This window comes from Pempheris klunzingeri, chromosome 17, assembly GCF_042242105.1.
Source record: "Pempheris klunzingeri isolate RE-2024b chromosome 17, fPemKlu1.hap1, whole genome shotgun sequence".
Classification (NCBI taxonomy): Eukaryota; Metazoa; Chordata; class Actinopteri; order Acropomatiformes; family Pempheridae; genus Pempheris; species Pempheris klunzingeri.
In genome coordinates, this window is record NC_092028.1 from 22,121,521 (window position 1) to 22,140,779 (window position 19,259).

Below are 19,259 nucleotides of genomic sequence, written 5' to 3' on the forward strand. Positions count from 1 at the left end.
AGGAGACTGGAGCTCGGCACAGGTTGTGTCTGATTAGGTCAGCATTCAGGGAGGAGTGCTGGGGAGAGGGAGCGGGAGACACCGTGCCACTAGCTTGGCTGCCTTGGATGGAGACAATCACCATGGGGCTAATCAAGCCAGCAATAAACAAAAAGCAAACATCCAACAGAATGGGAGCTCATCCTGTCCGAGGAAAATGGCATTAATATGCTTTTCTCTAATGACTGTATCGTCACAAGGGGATAGTTGGTGTCTCATCCCATTGATTTCCACCGAAAATCACATGTATTGACCGCAAAGTGTTCTGCAGCATCTTTACAAACCATTCCCACCTCCTACTACAACCCCCCACCCCCACCCACTCACATTTAAATGGCTGAATGCAAGATAATTGGTGTCTGTGGTTAACTAGTTTATTATGTATTAATAAACTCAGAGTGTGCACGGAGACGTGTTAATTGGCTCGAGTTGGTGGTAGGCACTATGCAAAGCTTCCCTACAGCGAGGGGAGGAGGTGGGGGGGGGGGGGGGGGCGTCTGTCAGTCAGCGCTCCTCCTTCGGGAAAAGAGAAAAAGAAGAGTGTGAGATGAGATATATTCAAAGCCTTATCTCACATTTCTGCCTCTTCCCTACATGCCAGACAGAAAAACATCCAGCCTCTCTGCCCCGTCCTCACTCTTCCTCACCAAAGTCATGTCAGTCTGGTGCTCTCGTCCTCTCTAGATATCATCTCTTTTCATCTCCTCTTTTTCTATTCACCATTACAAAGCATTGCCACTGCGAGGGCTCCAAACTTCTGCCTCCCAGAGGGGGTCTGGGTGACACCGGCTGGCCCCTGATGAGAAAGCACTGAGCCTTTAAGACTGTCCAGTTGTTCTAATCAGAGATGTACAAATCACCTGCCACAGTCTGAAGTAATCACGACGCAGCAAGAAACTTATAGCGAAGCCGCTGACGTGCACTGGGCTGCAGCATGTGGGGACCAAAACTTTGACTATCTTTTCTTCGTCTACGTTTATCAGTGACAGAGAAAGACGACATTAAACCGTAAAAAAATAAAATTGATCATACTCTTCACTGACATCATCTAAACAAACCTCAGCGTGCAATGCACACGCACACACACCCTCATGGGACTGTGAACACACACACACACACACACTGCTGCCACCACATAAGGGCTGCAGGGTGGTGTTGCCATAGGAACGGAGAAAGGTAATGGCCATGTTCTTGAGCTGATGCCGCAGGGGGTGAGGGGCAAAAAAGGGGTGTGTGTGTGTGTGTGTGTGTGTGTGTGGAGGAGGGGTGGGGGGTGAAAGTGAGTCAGACTTATGGACTAATGATAAGAGCTTTAATTCAAATCTGCCTTCTTGCTGTCACCGTCCGCCGACCAGCGGCAGCGACGACTCCAGAGAACACCCGCGTGGTAACAGGATAACACTGGAAGAAATACAACATGCCATGATATTTGCTTCTAGCGCGTTCAGAGGAACATCCAGCTAATGTGGTTAATGCTGTTAACTTTGATGCTAAGAGAACTGCTGGCCACCTCCATGCACGGCCTCCCCCTCCACCCCTGGGGTATGAATAAATGATCCCTAATGCTATGAGCTAACCCTTTAAACATCACTGATGACCATTTCTCTGTGTGTGTGTGTGTGTGTGTGTGTGTGTGTGTGCATGAGTGTGATTAAATATTACTGAGCAGTGCCAATAATTGAATCATGCCCCCCAGCCTCTATAGAAAGCTGCTTAAGTGTCAGAGAGCTGCAGGGTCTCATCTGTATTTGACATATATCATATACCTGCATATGGCTCCTGAGATGCTCTAATAAGGACGAGTACATACTCAAAGTGAGTTAGTATCAAGACTTCATGCAGCCTCACTGCACCATGAAGAGCTGGATGATATAATCTACTTTAATAGCATGATATCAATAAAAGATAATGATGCATGTGTCACATTATGACAGTGGTGGTATGCAAGTACATTTATTCAAGCACAGTATTTTCATTTTATGCTACTTTATTCTTTCTTTACTTTTATTTCTTATTACTTTTTTTTTTTTTTATTTCCTCCATAACAAATAAACAGTAATAAATATTTAGTATGAATCACTGATATAGATGAAACTACTCAATAATATATAACTTATATATAAGTCATAAAAGTTAGCTTCCCCTTGAGCGAATACAGCATTAAAGTGCTTCTTATATAGTGGTACTTCAACAATCCAATAATAATATAACACTGACACTCATTCTATTATTTAAGTAAATTATTTGAATAGTTCTTTTTTTTTTTAGTTCTTTCTGCAAATATCACACATAGAATAATCAAACTGGTGTTAAATGCAACAAACTTTGTTTGACTTTTATAAATTACATGAGACTAAACTCTGTAACTGTAGGAAACACTATTTGAACGACACATTTTAGTAGTTTTTAACTGCAATTTCAAGAATTCTGCAAAATGACAGCACGATATGATGATTTAATCACGATGTGACTGCTGTGGAATCACAATATTGAAGTACTGAGCAGCCTCACTTCATGTTGTTAAAGTTGTTAATGGGTTTATGAAGTTTTTAACTCTTTTTGTTATTCTGAAGGAGGCTGGTTGACGTGCGTGGGCTCCACTGCACAACAGGAAGAGAATTATCTTTAGGCCGCTGCCGATTAAACATAGTTTGTTAGTTTCTTCGTCCCTCACATAGTTGGTCATCACCTGCTGCTGTGGTTGTTCCTACGTCCCCCTCTTCCTCCTTCTCCTCCTCTTCCTCCTTCTCCTCCCTCTCTCAGCGCTTCATGCCTTCCTTTGTGTCACTTAACCCACACAATGACAGGGGGCTTTTAAAAATAGAGACAATCCACCCAGATTAAAGTGTTTTAATTACAGAGCTGGAGACGCGATGGGGGTGTGGAGGTCCCTTCCTCTGACAGGGAGGAGGAGGAGGAGGGACGAGGAGGGACGAGCGTTGGAAGGCAGATTGGTACGGTGAATGTAAACTGTGTGCTAATTAGTGTTGTCTGTCATAATGAAGCACTCTAACTGTCTATTACAGGTGTATTGTTGGCATTCTGCGCACACCTGTGGCCACATCACAGTCAGTTTAAATATTAATGTCAGGAAATCACCTGTGGGACACTGGGGGCAAAACATGGCAGCTGGAGTGACGACACTTATTCTGCATGTGCTCATTGGTGTCCTCTGCCAGCCGGAGAAAGAGACTTCATCTTGATATATTTTACTGATTCTGAAGCGTGAACGTTTTACAGTAACCCTTTACCTTAACCCCCCCCACACAGATGGTTTATAACACTACAAGACACAAGACTGCGGCTGTATTGTTAAATGTTAATTGCTGCTCCATCAGGAGTTTTAACTGTTTATAATGTCCAGACTGAGGTAACGTACAATCTAAATACATCTGTTAAACCTCTGGGTTGTTTATTAAGGGTGTGTAAAGTATCACCTGTTGTCATATTGGAGTCATTAAGAAGCCTGTAAATATTTCATTAAGTCACTGAGCCACATGTAAGCAGCACCTTCTCCAACAAAACAGACAAGTTTTCAGTTTCAGGTTCATATTAAATGAACAGCATCCCAGTTTCAAACTGCATATCAGCCACATTAAGATATTACAGGTGTGTGTGTGTGTGTATTGCTCAACCCACAAATCTACTGTAATGATGAAAACTGTACTGCTCAGTGGGAAAACAGCTCCGGTGACACAAAACAAAGAAACAAACCTTCTTCTATTTTAGCTTGTTTAGTTGTTGTTTCCTAAACAGCTGAAATCCCAGTTTGATCAATCACTGATCGACTGACTGATCAGTGTACTAGAGGGGAATCCAGACACACTGCAGCTCATTAAAACACGTCAGTACTGTGATTTAACATGATGCACAGACATGAATGTGTCTTCAGGTTTGTTTTAAATGAAAACAGTTTAACTTTCTCTGCATCGATCCGGATAAACGTCACATGAGCGCCAATATTTTTTAATCTGTTGTTGAGTGTTGACTCATATTTGTGTAAATGTGGTTATGCAACACAAAGCTACACAAAGCTACACCTGCTCGTATGGGAGAGCTACAGATACAGAACTGTCATCTGCATTTGGCCACAACTTCTCGTCGACTTCATTCTTGTAATTCAAGACAGGAAAGGAACTTTCTACACACCTGATTCCTGCAGGTACGTCCAGACATCCAGCCGTCATCGTGTCCAAGAGGGACATCTGATCATGTGGACGGTGGTCATAAATTTTCCACCTGCATGAGGAAGAGGACTCCTGACGACCGGAGAGTGAAGGGGAGGGAAAAGTGACACCATCCTGACAACTTTTATGCCCAATTGGGATGATTTTTTTTAGAATTTCTTTTAAGATGATGAAGAACACCACAGGCTAATTTACAGGGATTTTATGCTCTTTGGTTTTGAACATAAAGTTAGTTGTTATGATGGCGTGTAATGGTGCAGGAAGGCGTGTGAGCTCACATGGTGGGTGTGTTTGAGGGAGAAAACAGTTGTAGTCTTCAAAGCAATGAAGCGTTTTGAGCTCAGTACTGAAATTACAAATAGTCACATTTGGAACGCCTTCCTAGATTTTATAAACGAAACTGTAGGTTTTTTTTCTACTTTAACATTAATGAGATTTCATTTTTTATTTTTTTTCCTTCATTTGATCACTGTCATAAAAAACTAATTACATCCACTGTGACTCGCTGCTGTAAAACAGAGTCCAGAGCGGGTGGATATTTTTATAGGCAATGTATTATAGTTTTAGCTCTTTGAGTTACCAGCTGCTCTGCTTTTGGCTTCCAAAGTGAGCTTAATTACACAAAGCCTGCATACTGTAGGTCAGTGTAGTGATCACAGATGGAGTGTGTGTGTGTGTGTGTGTTGTGTGGGTGAGTTTGCGTGCATATGTGTGTGCAGACCGCTTGTGTTTTGGCACCTTGGCAACGTGCTACTGTGTGCCCCTGCATTTCAGCAAACAGGTTAGAATTACACACTAAGCGTCTTGTAAACACTATCAGCTGAAGCTCTTACATATGTCGTGGACAGAAGATGTTTATCCACACGCTTCGCAGACATTTCCTGCAGCTTCATTATCCTCTGTGGTGATTAAGCTGCCTGTTATGATATAATCATCTCTAACGTAAGAAGAAGGGATGTTTTTAAAGTTGTTTGTGAAGATAACTCTTCCATTTATCCCCGTCTGGAGATTCACCTCATGTATAGGTATATTGCAGTTTATTCTCAGCCACAGCGCCTCCAGGTAGAGAGCCTCATTACAGTCACATCTCTCCTCCCCAGGCTCCTCAGCAGCCCACCACTATCCCCCAGCAGCTCCCAGCGACCATGATGCCTCCTGGCTCTGCTCCTTCCATCAGGGCCGGTGGTCACGTCAAGGCAGACTGTCACCACACACACACACACAAACTAAATCTCAGGGTTTCACACTCGCAGCTGTTCTCACCTGCCTGCCACATTACCGGCTCGCTAGCAAGCACTCAGATATATTATTTATGGACTACTCTTGGGCTTGAACAGTTGTATAAAATGTGTGTGTGCGTGTCAGAGTGTGTGTGAAGTTCATGGCCAAGTGCTGCTGCAGGTTTGAGTTCTTCTAACACTATCACTGAGTTTATGAAAATAAAGTTTTGTGAGTCAGTGACATTTAGTTCAGAGATTCAAAGGTTAAAAGTGTCAAACAGATGTTTCTGTGTAATGGGAAACAGTTAGAACAGCTACTTTAGACCAGCTACTGTGAGTTTACCCCAGTTATTACACAACCCTGTGCTCCAGTTTAAAGTGAGCTCATTTAAAGACAAACTGCACGAAGCAGCTCTGCATTGTTGGGCAAAATTAAAAAGTTTAAATGAAAGTTTAATGGGAAGAATATCACAACAACACAATCATGTAATCTGATGATTTGTTTCCAGGTTTCTTATCTCAGACTTAAATCTGGTCCTCTCAATAACTGGGAAAGGTTGTTAAACTAAAGGTTTTTACTGCTGAGGGAGTTTTATATGTTCTCTCTACTGTCTTGTATCGATCTACAGGGTCTCATTTATTTAATGTCGGCAGCTATAATCATTTCTATTCTAACATTAATTGACTGCCAATGTTACCTGCACATAAGTTGCCATGCTGACAGGTGTATAGATTTGTTTATTTCATTTGCGTTTAATTTGTTCAGTCACTATTCTGGGTTTGTCGATGTGGAGCCGTCAGTCTGAAGTTGTGTCTATGCGAGACAAAAGAAAGAGAACATTGAATTTGACACTGCACACGCTTTTCAATTTCCAAAAGATGTGGAGAAAATCTTAGAGGGTGACAATACTGAGAAAACAGCAGCACTGCATGAGCTTGATCAGGACCAGGCGACTGCAGCCCAACCAGGCACCGCATGGCTCAGTGAACGGTCTTTGCACGAACAGACCTCAAACTTAAATTAGCTGACATTATTGCTATATTATTTATGAAAGTGACTTAACCCCGTCAGGAGGATGAAATCACAAAGTTTATTACTGAGGGTTGCATCACCACGCTGACAAACAGCTGCTGCCCTGAGATATCATTTATATTGCCTGGAAAGCATTTAATAATTAATCAGGATAACAAATATTTCCTAGAGCTCCAGTCAGCCACATATGTGAAATAAGTTGTTCGATGACAGAGGGATTATAGCAGCTTATTGTTAATTTTCCTGACCAAATTGATATTGCTGGGAAGGAGTTAAAAAAGTCATTGAGGTGAATCACTGCTGAGGAAATGTTGAGTGACAAGGAGATGAAAAAAAAAAATTGGATTTGGCAGCTCACATTCACCACCTCTGTTCGACACAATGTGGGTTAATCACCCAGTCACCCGCAGGAAGAGGCTGATAAAATACAATCAGAGGGCCCTCAGATAGTGTTGTGTGTGTGTGTGTGTGTGTGTGTGTGTGTGGGTGTAATAGCCTCAATATGCAGACCAGAAGTGAAGATGATCCAGGAGGTCCACACCAGGTCATCATGAACAACACGACCCCATCAGCTCTGGGATTGTTTGGACACCGGAGCCCTGCGGAGGGAACCAGACAAGAATCAAAGCCAGTTCAGTTCATAGACAGTCGGATTTGATTAAAATGAGTTTTGAATTGGAAAAAGAAATTAAACAGAAAATGACTGAAACTGAGTTTGAGTGCATCGCCCTCATCTTGGTTAATCTAAATCTATTTAGCTTCCACTCCATGTTCAGCAATGTTTTATCCAATTATGGTTTCCCAAATGCCAAAGTTTCTTCCCAGCTCAAGTGATATGCGTCATGTTTTTAGACATCAGTAGTGAGTTTCAGGGAGTCTTTTGTCATGTAGAACATATCACATCTATTTATTTCTGCTGACATTGTGAGTGAAGAATCCACATTATTATAAATATGTAAACAAAAGCACGTTTTTTTTCCTTTTCTGCTCACAGCGTGTCTGAACTAAAAACTTTAGCAGCAGAGGAAACTTGGTAATGATCTTAGACTTGCACTAGGAAATGAAGCTGGACTCTCTCCTTCATTATGTCAGGCTCCCAGAGAGCTGGTTATAATTCAAGAGAATGAGGCTGACCCAGAGATGCACCACCACCATTACCAGCCTTCCCCACACCTGTTCTGCCCTGCAGGGCTCCTGCGTCCTGCCTGGCCGGTCCATCCAGACCCCAACAAACCCTCAGAGACGGGTGATACTTCATGTGATTACTCATTACTGGTGGTGCAGTGAATTAACTGTCAAATTAAGTAAAAAAAAAATGCATATTCTCACTTTGAAACAAAACTATTCAGAAGAGTCTTTCTGTAGGAAGCAGTTTGTGTCTAATCATCGCCTGCTGGCAGGCTGAGACATTTTTATAGCAGGCACCAGAGTTTAATTTGTCCCGACAGAGCAAATCTATGAGATTTCAATTAAAAAGGGAAAGGGGCATTTTCTGTACAGAGACTTCACTGCGTGAGGCAGATTCAACGGTCCATTCTTCCTTGAAATTAACATGATAAATAGCTCAAACTTGCTGATCGGTTTTGAGACAACTGGTGTTAATTCCTGCAGAAGCAGCGAAGCCTTAATCTGAGTGAACCTGTGTGTGATGGCAGAGATTTGTTATTTAGAGTGCAAAGATTACAAGAAACCTGCTAGAAGTCTATTTTCAGGACATTTCTATGTAAAGTTTACATCAAATGAGCCTCCAGAGTAACAGTTGAATTAAATTATATCTCGATAGCCAGAGAACAGATTTTAGCCTCGCAGCACTGTAAGTGGACGCTGCAACTCACGAAACTCAACAATACATGAACTGTCAGTGTGGTTAGCCAAAGAAAACATTTTATGAGACATTTCAGGAAGTTTAGGGGAGTAATGGAGGAGATGTGTCAAACCTACTGCGCTCTGCTTGAAGAACCTCTGTGGTAACTGTCAAAACTATTACTAGAAAAGTAGAAAAAGTAGGTGGGAAGGATTGTGCATACAGGCCTGAAACTCACTGCAGCCAACCTCCTTTCTTTCACACAGAAAGACTTTCCATTCGCTCTCCCTAAACTATTCCAGAGCTCTGCAGTAGGTTTACAAAAGATTAAAGCATCCATTTATTAAGTCCTTACTTTAAATGAGACGCTGAGCACAACGCTCCCCAGGATGACCCAAACAGAACGGATTCATTATCAGGTAGCTTTCAGCTTCAGGGTGAGATCAGCCAAAACATCTACTAAACGTCCTAACTGAAGGAAAGAAATGAAAGAAAATACAGTCTCTTACCTGTCTCACCCAACAAAAACACAAGAGGAAAAAGGATCAGAAGAAAAAGGCGTCTCACCTCGACATTCAGAGGAGCTGCTTTAGTTTACATCCACAATCATCACTAGAGAGGAGTTCATTCCAAGTCAACTGAAAAGACACAAGATGGCACAGCAAGATCCAGTCAGGAGCCGAGAAGGAGAAGGAGAAGGAGAAGGAGAAGGAGAAGGAGAAGGAGAAGGAGAAGGAGAAGGAGAAGGAGAAGGAGAAGGAGAAGGAGAAGGAGAAGGAGAAGGAGTGGAGTTGGTCTCAGCAGGTGCCATTTTGAATCAGGTGCCATCAGGGCCTCAGCCAATCAGCAGCCTCCACCTGCAACTCAGAGCACTGGACAAACAGAGCACAGCAGCCCCCGGAGGCGGGAAGGAGACACAACAAACATCCAAAAACACATCATGACCTGGGCCACGACAAACGGCAGCTGTGTTTTAGGTTGTATGAACATACACAGCTGCTGTTCTCTAACAAGAAGCTTAACAGCAACATTCACAACAGGTTTGATCCATGAATCCACCAATACATTTCCTGCTTCAGGTAGAATTGGTATTTAAACAGTCCTCCTCATCCTGCTGTTCACATTCTGACATCATGAGACCAAGACGACACCTAACAGTTGATCAGCAGCACCTCAACACTGGAGGCTTCAAACAGGAAGTCCTCAGACGGAGGTGTTCACTGAGCTTAGAGGGTCACAGAGTGTCATCAGGAGGTTGGAACAGTGATACAGAGACTGGAAGAGTCACAGAAAGGAGAGGAGTGGACGTCCTTTGGCCACGTCCCAATTTATTGAGACACTGAACATGTTTTGTTGTGGTATACCTACCACTGTTGGTAGATTTTCTTCAAATAAATTGTTTAAAATGAAGAAATCACCATTGCATGCTTCTACTTAAATGCCCTACTTTCATGATATAATATCACTGGAGCATTCACTTTTTACATTTTCCATATATTTCACCTGAAAGCCGAATATCCCTAACTTTTTGTCAGTAGTGTATGTGATTACTCATTTTTTAATCATCTCTCATTCACACCAGGTAGATAAAACCATCTGAGCCCCTGACCAGGCCTGCCGTCCCTCCTCCTCCACCCAGCACCACTGGGACTGTGGGGGCCAACGTCACTCCTGCTGCAGGTAAAACCAACCACACAGCAACACCCTGCCGACAGCCGAGCACCACGGTCTGCTCCTGTGATGCCATAGGTGCCTCCAAAGCGGGCGACAGGAGAGGTGAGATCAAGCCTCACTGTAATTATGATGAGAAGAAGAGTGCTGATTGTAGATGCCGCCGGTGATTATGGTGCTGCTGATTGTGAATGACTGATGAGATGAGCTCATCACATGCTTTAGATATGTGTAATGCTTTTAAGCTTTTGTTTTTTAGGGGGCAACAGTGCTGCTCTGCACAAGCACAGATAATTAATTCACTCACAAGATCATTCTAATGGGCATTAGTGTGGAATAAATCAGTCTTGAGTTTATTAATTCTCTGAGAGATCATGATTTCACATCCGTGTTTGACATTTTCTCGCTTATTACAATTAAATTCTTTTATATTGATTTGAACAGGCAAATGAATATATGTGCCACGTCGACGCCGGTTTTCAACCTGCATTACCTAAACTATCCATCAGGGAGCAGCAACACATGTTAAGTGAGAAGGCAAATAGAGAATGTCTGTGCAGCATCAACAGCAATACAAGATGTACTCCTATTGACAAGCACTCACACTGAGTGCTGATGCAGGCCGCTGCATACCGCTGCGAGCAACATAGCAAGAGTGTGACGCCACATGAGATCTATTGCTGTGTAACACGGTGTGACCTCGTCTTTAAATACAGTGTGATGAGTACTGAGACGGATAAGAGGAGTCTCTCTACTCCATCCCCAAAGGTGATGACAATAAAAGTCAATAAAAGAGGAGTGCGTGAAAACAGTGTAATTCAAAGAATGGTGCGTTTAGCTTCGTGTGTGTTTTCCTCACTACAGTACAGTGTGGCTGCAGTAGCAGGGAGGCTGAGTTTGCCAAATGGGACAGTAAAGCGCCATGTAGCCGAGACAGCTGAGGCATAGGAAAGAATTTCAATGTCAATTTACTGGGTTTGTCTGTGACAGCACGCGCCATCTCAATTCCCACATTCTTTGGCATCCACTGAAAATAGTTTCAGGGTTTGGAGGTTCACTTGGAGTTTGAAAAAGTGGATTGTACTGTGACAGTGCGGGTGGGGAGCTCAGGATTTCAGCAGCAGTGTGGGAGGGTAATTTTAAAGATAGAGAGTGAAGGCAGCACACCCAAATCTCTGATAAAACACAAGGATTAAGAGCTCAAATGGGGAGAACGTGCAGATACGGCTGTCTCTCCACTGTCTCCGGGGCAATGCCAATGTTTACCCAGCTATTAATATCAAACCACCACACAGTGCCTGTCACAACACAAGTGGGAGTGAGAGAGAGGGACAGCAGGTCAGAATGGGTTAAAGAGACGAATACACTCAGGAGAGGAATGAGATTAGACAAGGCGAGTTGATGGCAGACGTAATAATTGATAAGTTAGGTTGAGTAAATTGTGGACCCAGAGAGTAATGAACAAGAGGAGGTGATGCAGTGCATCATTAAAGCTCTGCACGGTGACACAGCAGGTGGAACATGAAAGGTAAATGAAGGCTGTAAAATGGTGACAAGGGGGTTGTCCAGTGGGTGGGGGACACCATCGCAGGACCCAAATTATGGGTGACAATTTATTTCAGTCTGTCTGGCAGCTTTTCTTTATAATTATACCTCTTATAATGCATTATCTTCCCTATCGATGAGCTCCTTCAGCTGGTATTCTATTGTTTTTTCTCTCTCAGTATGTTTTACTGCTGCTGTTGCTCATGTCCACATCACATCATCACTTAGGTTATAACTGCTTTTTGCTAAAGTGATGTTTATCTCTCTCCCCTACCCCCATATCCCCAGGGATCAATAAAGTCTAATCCAATCTATTACACAACGTTATAAAAGGCTGCCTAAGGCTGTGGGCGTTATTAGAGTTAGAGTTATAACACCGTGTCTGCAGCTTAGCTCGGCTGTGGCTGCTGCTCCGAATCTCTGCAAACAAGATGACATTAAACTTTGATTTTATTGATCACTCCAGTTTATAAACCCTCTCTGTGGCCGCTGAATGCAATCAGGACGTGTTGATGCAGGAGAGAAAACACGGTGACGGAGGAGTGAGGAGCAGCTCACATTTTATTAACAAAAATAAGAAATACAGGAGAAATATTTCAAGATCATTGCACACATTTTAAATTCATTTACAGTGTCTGTTCCTATATCAGCTACATATATGAGCTGCCACTCAACTAACAAGGCAGATCAGTTAATACACAGTAAAGAACAGCTTATTAGTTTCCCTAAGTCGTCTTGATTAGAGGTGTCAGCCGACACACACACACACACACACACACACACACACACACACACTCACACATGTATGTACAGCAGTGTGTGATCATGCCAGAGCACTCTGTGATCTTCTTCACAGAGATCAGAGACTGTCAAGGGCTTGTGGAGGCCTGGAAGCTGACCAGCTCCAAGGTATGTCCCCCAATCCCTCACCCCTCCTGTTCCCCTCTGACTCTCCCTCTTTCTTTCCATCCCTCTTTACAGTCTAAAGCCTCCTTCCTTTTCCCCGTCGTTTCCATCTGCCACTTTCGGCGTCGTTTCATGCATATCGCGGGTATAATCCGAGATTAACCTCAAGAACACTTTCATTTATCCTAAGAGGACGTTTGCACTTTTCAATACAAGATAACGGCTAAAGAAATGCATCATGCAGCACGGTTAAGGTGCACCAGTGCACGTCACCGTGATCCACCGTGAGGCCGGCTGGCCAGCACAGGCAGAGATCAGCCCATGGCACAGCAGAGAGCACACACTCTGCCTCTCCGTCACAGTGGGAACGGCTTCACATAGCCACTCTTAATTCCACTGATAGAAAGACAAAGCGTGACACCGACGTGGTGCTGTGCTCACTAGAAACACAGGTAGTGCTAAAGATCTACAGTACTTAGGGTTGTTGATGAATGTCACTAGAGATAAATCTACATACACCATGTCATGCTCAACGACTACCCTCTCCCAACCGTCACCCCTCTCGTCTCTCCCGAACATCTCCTCTTTCTCTTTGCGTCCTTTGGTTTTTCACCCTCTCTGCACCTCCTGGGACATGGAGCGCCCCAGGGCTTTGGGTGCGTTGGCGAACTCCATGAGTGTTGGCTTGACCGGAGGGAGGTCTCTCGTGATATCGTCCACGGACCTCTTGCTGGGACAGGCTCCGTCTGGGATGGGGAAGGGCCGCAGGTCCTCCTCGGTGTGTGGGGCTCCACGTCCAAACCTGACACCCAGCTCCGCAGGGGTAAAGATGGGCAGGGGGAGGGTTTTTCTCTTTGGCAGCAGCTGGTGCTCCCTCACCCCTCTTTCCACGGTGCCCACTCTGAAGACACCGGAGGGGCAGGTCTGCATCAGCGAACGGGCCTGCCACTGCCGGGACAGAGTCTCCCTCCGAGAGGTGTCATTCATGTTCACCGTCTGCCTGCGGGCATCACAGAAAAGTTGAAGTTAGAAACTGGGGGAGCTCTCACTGTGATTTACCACCTTAATTAGACAATAACTGCCTTTCAGCATGAGGACAGCTTCATGTTATTAGCAGCAGGTTTCAGTGGTGACCCAAACCACACAAAGGGGTCTGCAGTGTTCTCTGGTTGGTCTGTGAGCTCTCACCTGTCCTGAGGTTGAGTCTTGAGTCTGACACTTTGCCAGTCAGCGCTGTAGCTCTCCCTCTGCCTCTTGTTCTCCTCCCGTACGCTGCAGGTCAGCTCAGCTCCCACCACCACGCCGTTACGCTTCTCCAGGGCGGTACAGATTGGCATCATCTCTGCTGTGGAGGATCTGTCTCAGGTTTATTGTTTCCGATGGGTCTTGTTGATCAGTCTTAAGGTTCTGTGATGAGGCTGTTTGTACAGGGAAACAGTGATGCTCCAGCTGGCTGTGTCTCCTGGCTGCCACTCTCTCTCTTTGTGCTGGGCTCGGGTCTGTTGACGGTTTTTATAGACGTTCTGTGGCTATTTCTGATCCACGTTGTCACTCTACAATCAGCGTGCGCTGACATCCGACACCAAGTGCTCCGTGTCTCTTTCCCCCAGAACTGGAAGCCGCTGTGAGGAGGGGTTATGGGTAATTGGGACTGAAAATCCCCTGATTCTGAAATTGTACACCTACTCACCTCTTTAATCCCTCAGCCCAACACTTTCCACTTCAGCTGGGATCACAGCTACTTAGAGAGGAAAGTGTCACGGAGACGGTAGAAACATGTAGACAGACGCACACAACAGGTTCAGTCTGCAGAGAGGAATCTTAATAAGGTCTTGGTCTTGATGTACATGATAAGATGCAGCGCAAATGTGGAAGGATAACAATGATGCAGCTGTTTCTCAAACACAAACAATATCTGTGGTTGGGTTAAATCTGAACGGATCAGGAATAACACATCTGTCACTTGGAGATCTGCAGAACCTTATGACTGAATTTGAAATCATAATACAGTTCAGGTGGAGTTTATACGACAGCTGTGCCTTGTGATAACATCAAGCCTCCTCATTAGATGCCATTACAGTGCGCTGCCTCACAGTAGCAGTGAGAGCTCCATCCCCAGTGATTCATTACCTCAGTGACAGAGCACCCTGCAAGCCATAATCAGCTCAGGTTACCCACACACACACACACACACACACACAGTCACCTCTGACAGTTGTCTGCTGGTGTGATGTTACGACCAGTCCCTGTCCCCCTGACTCATTCAGCCACATCAGGCACTGATATCATCATCAAATATCAGATATCACACCGACAGCATGAAGTTTCATGATCCTGATGACGAGAAGTCTGATCAAACACTCTGTCATTACATGTTTTTCTCATTAGTTTCACATGAATTAATGAAGTAATCATGTAGTAAATAAATCTGTGCCAAATTATCACATTAAATCTACAACTGTTTCACCGCAGATATTTATGTTTAAACCCAAATGACTTCCACTAGTCATGTCCTGTATATCTAATGCAACAACTCAATTATGTGGTATTTTCCTTCTGCCATTCACGTACTGGAATATATCGATGTCCTTTCTGTGGCTTCCCAGCAGGGTGACATTTCATTTGTATGTCCTGCTCGGTGTCAGAGGGACAGAACAGAGCCGGAGCACCGTAGGCATCCCTGGGGTCACGCGTTCAGTCATGTTGTGACACCATGACAACCACGAAATGCCATTTCAGAAACCTGGTAAGTGTCTATGCAAAGTCCATCCGTGTTGAGATCATATCTTTTTAGAATCGAGGTGACTGTGAGTTTTGTAAACTAGAGTAGATACACAGAGGGGTGTTTTTAATCTGGAGCTTTTGTTATAATTCAGGTTTTCAGCTGATAAAACTGTGAGAGGGCATCAGACCACTTTCACCTCTTGCTGTTTATAAGTGACTCATGCTATGCTAATGAAGCCAGGGGTGTGTGTGTGTGTGGGGGTCTGCAAATGTGAACAGTGATGAATCCCTCCACCTGCACCGAGCCAGGCCCAGCCGGGAAGAACTTTGTGTTGCATAACAACACCGGCACAGCTGCTGGGAAGTGACATTTAAATGAGCTGTCACCAGGAGAGAGACGGGGAGTGGGAGTGGAAGTGTGAGAGGAGGAGAAGGGCAACCGCAGGATGAAGCCCAGGCCTGTCAGGAGATGGTAAATACGGCCAAATATTGTGACAGTGAAAGTTTGAGTGAGTCAGATTTTTTATTTTTTTGTGGCAGAAGAATGAGTTTGGGAGGGCAGAGAGACGCCTCCTCCTCCTCCTCCTCCTCCTCCTCCACAGGTCATCCTGACACAAAGTGCCTGTTTGGCAGAAGGAAGAATCTGAGGGAAAGTTAACTTTCTATTGATTCTTGCACTCAATCTTCAGCTTGACTCTGCTTCACACCGACAAAACAGAGTCAAGTGTTACCAGCGCTGTGTGTGTGTGTGTGTGTGTGTGTGTGTGTGTGTGCCAGCAGGCTGGTGCCGTGCTCAGACATGTGCCCTCAGCAGAGTGTCTCTGTTATGTAACAATAACAGCAACAACAAGCAGCTGACCACTAAAACACCATCATCACCATCCATCTTGGAACCCAGTGTGGTCCCAGCAGGATGATCAGACGCCAGGCAGGCCGCACCGAGCCTGCACCGGGCGTGTGGTGCGTCTGCAGATCACAGTGTACGCCGGCCACGTCAGCACAGCCGCCTGCTCACATGACTGCATGGGAACTGACGACAGAAGACATGAACACCAAAGGAATGTCGCTCTCGTGCCACAGCGTCCGTGGAGTCACTGCTCAATACTCACTTGTGTTCCTCACAGCAAATTCTACTTAACTGAGACAACCACGCAAATTCTCCTTTTATTCTTTGTCGTTCTTTGTGTGAATTTTGAGTAACTGGAAACTCATATTACTTCACAGGAGGCAGCCCCGGGGAAGGGAGCACACAAACATGTGACTCTGTACACATAACAGGCCGGAGCTTTATTTCATCATGAACCAGACACCAGAGCTCATACACAAACTACCACATGAGATCGGAAATCTTTCACATTTTCAGTAAATTCCTGGAGGGAAAAAAAAAAACCCCATCATGCATCACCTCAAAGTCATCTCAGTCACACACACAACCAATTTAAATGTTCAACATACAGTACTAACCACATGGTATTTCCATCTGTTGTTTTCCAAAATGCTTGAAGCCAAATGCAGACTTTAAGGAGTTAAAAGTATTAACTATACAAGCACACATTCCTGTGAAACTTGAAGAAAAGTCTGCAGATTACTGGGTTATTTATTCAGTGTTGTTACCCATCATGTGATGGAATGAAATGAGTGCTGATAATCATAGAACAAAATATAAAGAGGCTTTGCTCAAAGGAACATCACTACCCTGAAGGATCACAACAGCTGAACAATGAACAGGGTGAAATCTAGACAGAGCTCAGTGGGAGACAGAAACAAAGCCTCAGACGGTTTACACCTCTAACATTTACCTGAAACTCTGCTAAAAGCCCCTTTAGGTTTTGACCGGAGAAAACAGAACAAGACTCAAGCTGTGCAGCCGGGGGAGAAAAGAGGAAACGCTCAGCTTAAAACTTCCAAGAAGCAGCAGCAGCAGGACTGAATGAGGCCACAGACACTTAAAGGTAAGAGCTACACACTCCTGTCACCTAGGCCTCCAGGGTTGATGAACACTGCCCCCTGCCTTATGTCTGTTGTTATTGCAGCCAGTAGATCTTAAGATCTGTCGCTCAAGTTTCCATCTTCTCTCCCGCTCTCCTCCTCATCCTCCTCCTCGTCCTCGTCCTCCTCCTCGTTGCCCGCTCCGTTCATGGCCCTCGCCAGCAGCAGCGGCAGATTGATGCCGAGGCCCGTCGGCTCCTCGTCGGAGTCATCTCTGGGAGGATAGAAGCGCTTCGCCTTTGCCATGAAATCTTCAGCTATGTCTAGGTACAGGAGGCGATCCTATGAAGAAGAAAGAGTGGTCACTGTCAGAACATGAGTGTTAAAGTGTCTGTGATCTGAACCAGTGGAAGAATCTACATTTACTTTGATTTTCACCAATTGAAAATCAGAACTAAAAACACAACGATGATCAGAATCATATCAACCCTAACCATAACCGGCATCTTTTTTCATATTTAAATGATGATTTCTTTATATTTTGAGGAGCTTTATATTATTTGACCCGTTCCTGCACCCTCAGGATGTAGACGGCCTTTACTGTAACCCTACACCCTAAACCAATGTTCTGTCCCACACATTCACCCTAAACTTTTAGCATTTGCAGCTCCAAACATCTACAGAGGACTACTTATAGATCCAAGTGTCTGCCAGCAGTGGGTTTTTGATTCTGAACTTTGACGTGCTTGACAAAAGAAAAGGTTTAAGGAAAGTAGCCGTCGTCGTGGAGCACAGCATGGAGGGAAAACGGTTCAGATAAGGACGAGTGACACGTCCCACACCACCCAAGGGTGTTTTTCTAAGCCTAAACAGCAGGGACGCACTCACTGGAGGGATTAGTGTGCGTGTGAAGTACATTAGCCCTGCTCTCACCAGGATGAATAGATATCTTTCTGGCGGGGGCTCTCTGGAGGAGAAGACAGAGGTCTCAGTATGGAGCATGTGAAGCATGGCGCGTGCTGCCGGGGCGTTACGCATGCGGTCTTGTGAGCATCCAGCAGACACTGTCAGCAGCGAGTCTGCCTCCGCCATGAAACCTACAAAAGACGGCAGAACACTTCAGGTTACTCTGCTGGAAGAGGTGACGACATGTCCCACGTCTCCTCTGTCCAGCACCATTACCTAAGTTCTCCAGGATTGTCTTCCATTTTTCTCTGACTTCTCGACGGGTGTCTCTCATGGCCTCAATGTCAACACTCAGACGCCGATAGCCCTGAACAGGGAAAGGACAACACTGTTAAGAAGCATCTTCTTTCAGCCTGGGGGGGGATTTCTCCCTGCTGGGTTATTCTCTTGGAACTGGATAGTTTCACCAGTGTCCTGCTGAGTCACTAACTGATCATAAACATTCATCAGTAATGTTTTCTGTCATTTGCCTCTGAAACATTCCAGCTCTTTTCATGCCTGCAGGTCTTTGCCACTGGGTAACAGGACAGAACGAGGCCTCGAGACTCCCTCACATACCGTGGATCCCATGCGGGTCTTGGTCCTGGCCTGCAGCAGGCTGTAAAGGACTCGGTCGTCATCCCTCTCCGAGTGGCTGGGGTCTCCCGGCTCGCTCCACAGGTTGGTCTCCTCATCACGACGCTTCTGGACTTCACGGTTAATATACTCTAATGGATCCTGACTGTGTGGTCAGAGCAGAGTGAGCACGTTCACACCGGGACCGAACACACAATCACACGAACACACAATCACACGAACACTCAATCCGACACTACAAGACATTTTCAGTGGATAATGTTCTCCTCTAGGCACCGAGTGGGACTGATATGTGGATGATAACAGCATTACTGGGGTGTTAAAGTGGTGTATGTCGTGAAGAACTTTCCTGGTTCTAGCCTGGCTAATGTCTACTCACGGTACTAAAGGCTGCTTTTCATCGTCATCGTCATCATCAGCACCACAGCAGCAGCAGCAGCAGAACTGCATGCAGAACCTATTAAAGGCCGAACCCATCTGTTAGGAACAGAGTCAGTGGGTAGTGGTGGTTAAAAGTGGCAGATAATCCAGACGGAAGCTGTGTTTCAGTTCTCTGAAGAACAGAATAATTTCCTTGGTTCCTCAGTGGCTCTGGTCTGATCTGTATGAACTCAGTTGGTTTGCTTCAACTCCACAATGCTGTTCCTGTAGATGCTCTG

General features: G+C 44.9%; 2 protein-coding genes across 2 annotated transcripts; both read right to left on the reverse strand.

Moving 5' to 3' along the window:
* Positions 1–12,074: 12,074 nt before the first annotated feature.
* On the reverse strand, positions 12,075–13,873 carry tcap (titin-cap (telethonin)). Its single transcript, XM_070847139.1, has 2 exons — positions 13,594–13,873; positions 12,075–13,405 (listed from the first exon to the last, which is right to left on the reverse strand). The coding sequence occupies exons 1-2, from the start codon at positions 13,743–13,745 to the stop codon at positions 13,015–13,017; spliced, it is 543 nt and encodes a 180-aa protein (XP_070703240.1). The 5' UTR covers positions 13,746–13,873; the 3' UTR covers positions 12,075–13,014.
* Positions 13,874–16,920: 3,047 nt separating this feature from the next.
* On the reverse strand, positions 16,921–19,084 carry mreg (melanoregulin). The gene is made up of 5 exons (XM_070848514.1): positions 18,980–19,084; positions 18,583–18,745; positions 18,241–18,331; positions 17,992–18,155; positions 16,921–17,400 (listed from the first exon to the last, which is right to left on the reverse strand). The coding sequence occupies exons 1-5, from the start codon at positions 19,075–19,077 to the stop codon at positions 17,173–17,175; spliced, it is 744 nt and encodes a 247-aa protein (XP_070704615.1). The 5' UTR covers positions 19,078–19,084; the 3' UTR covers positions 16,921–17,172.
* Positions 19,085–19,259: the final 175 nt, after the last annotated feature.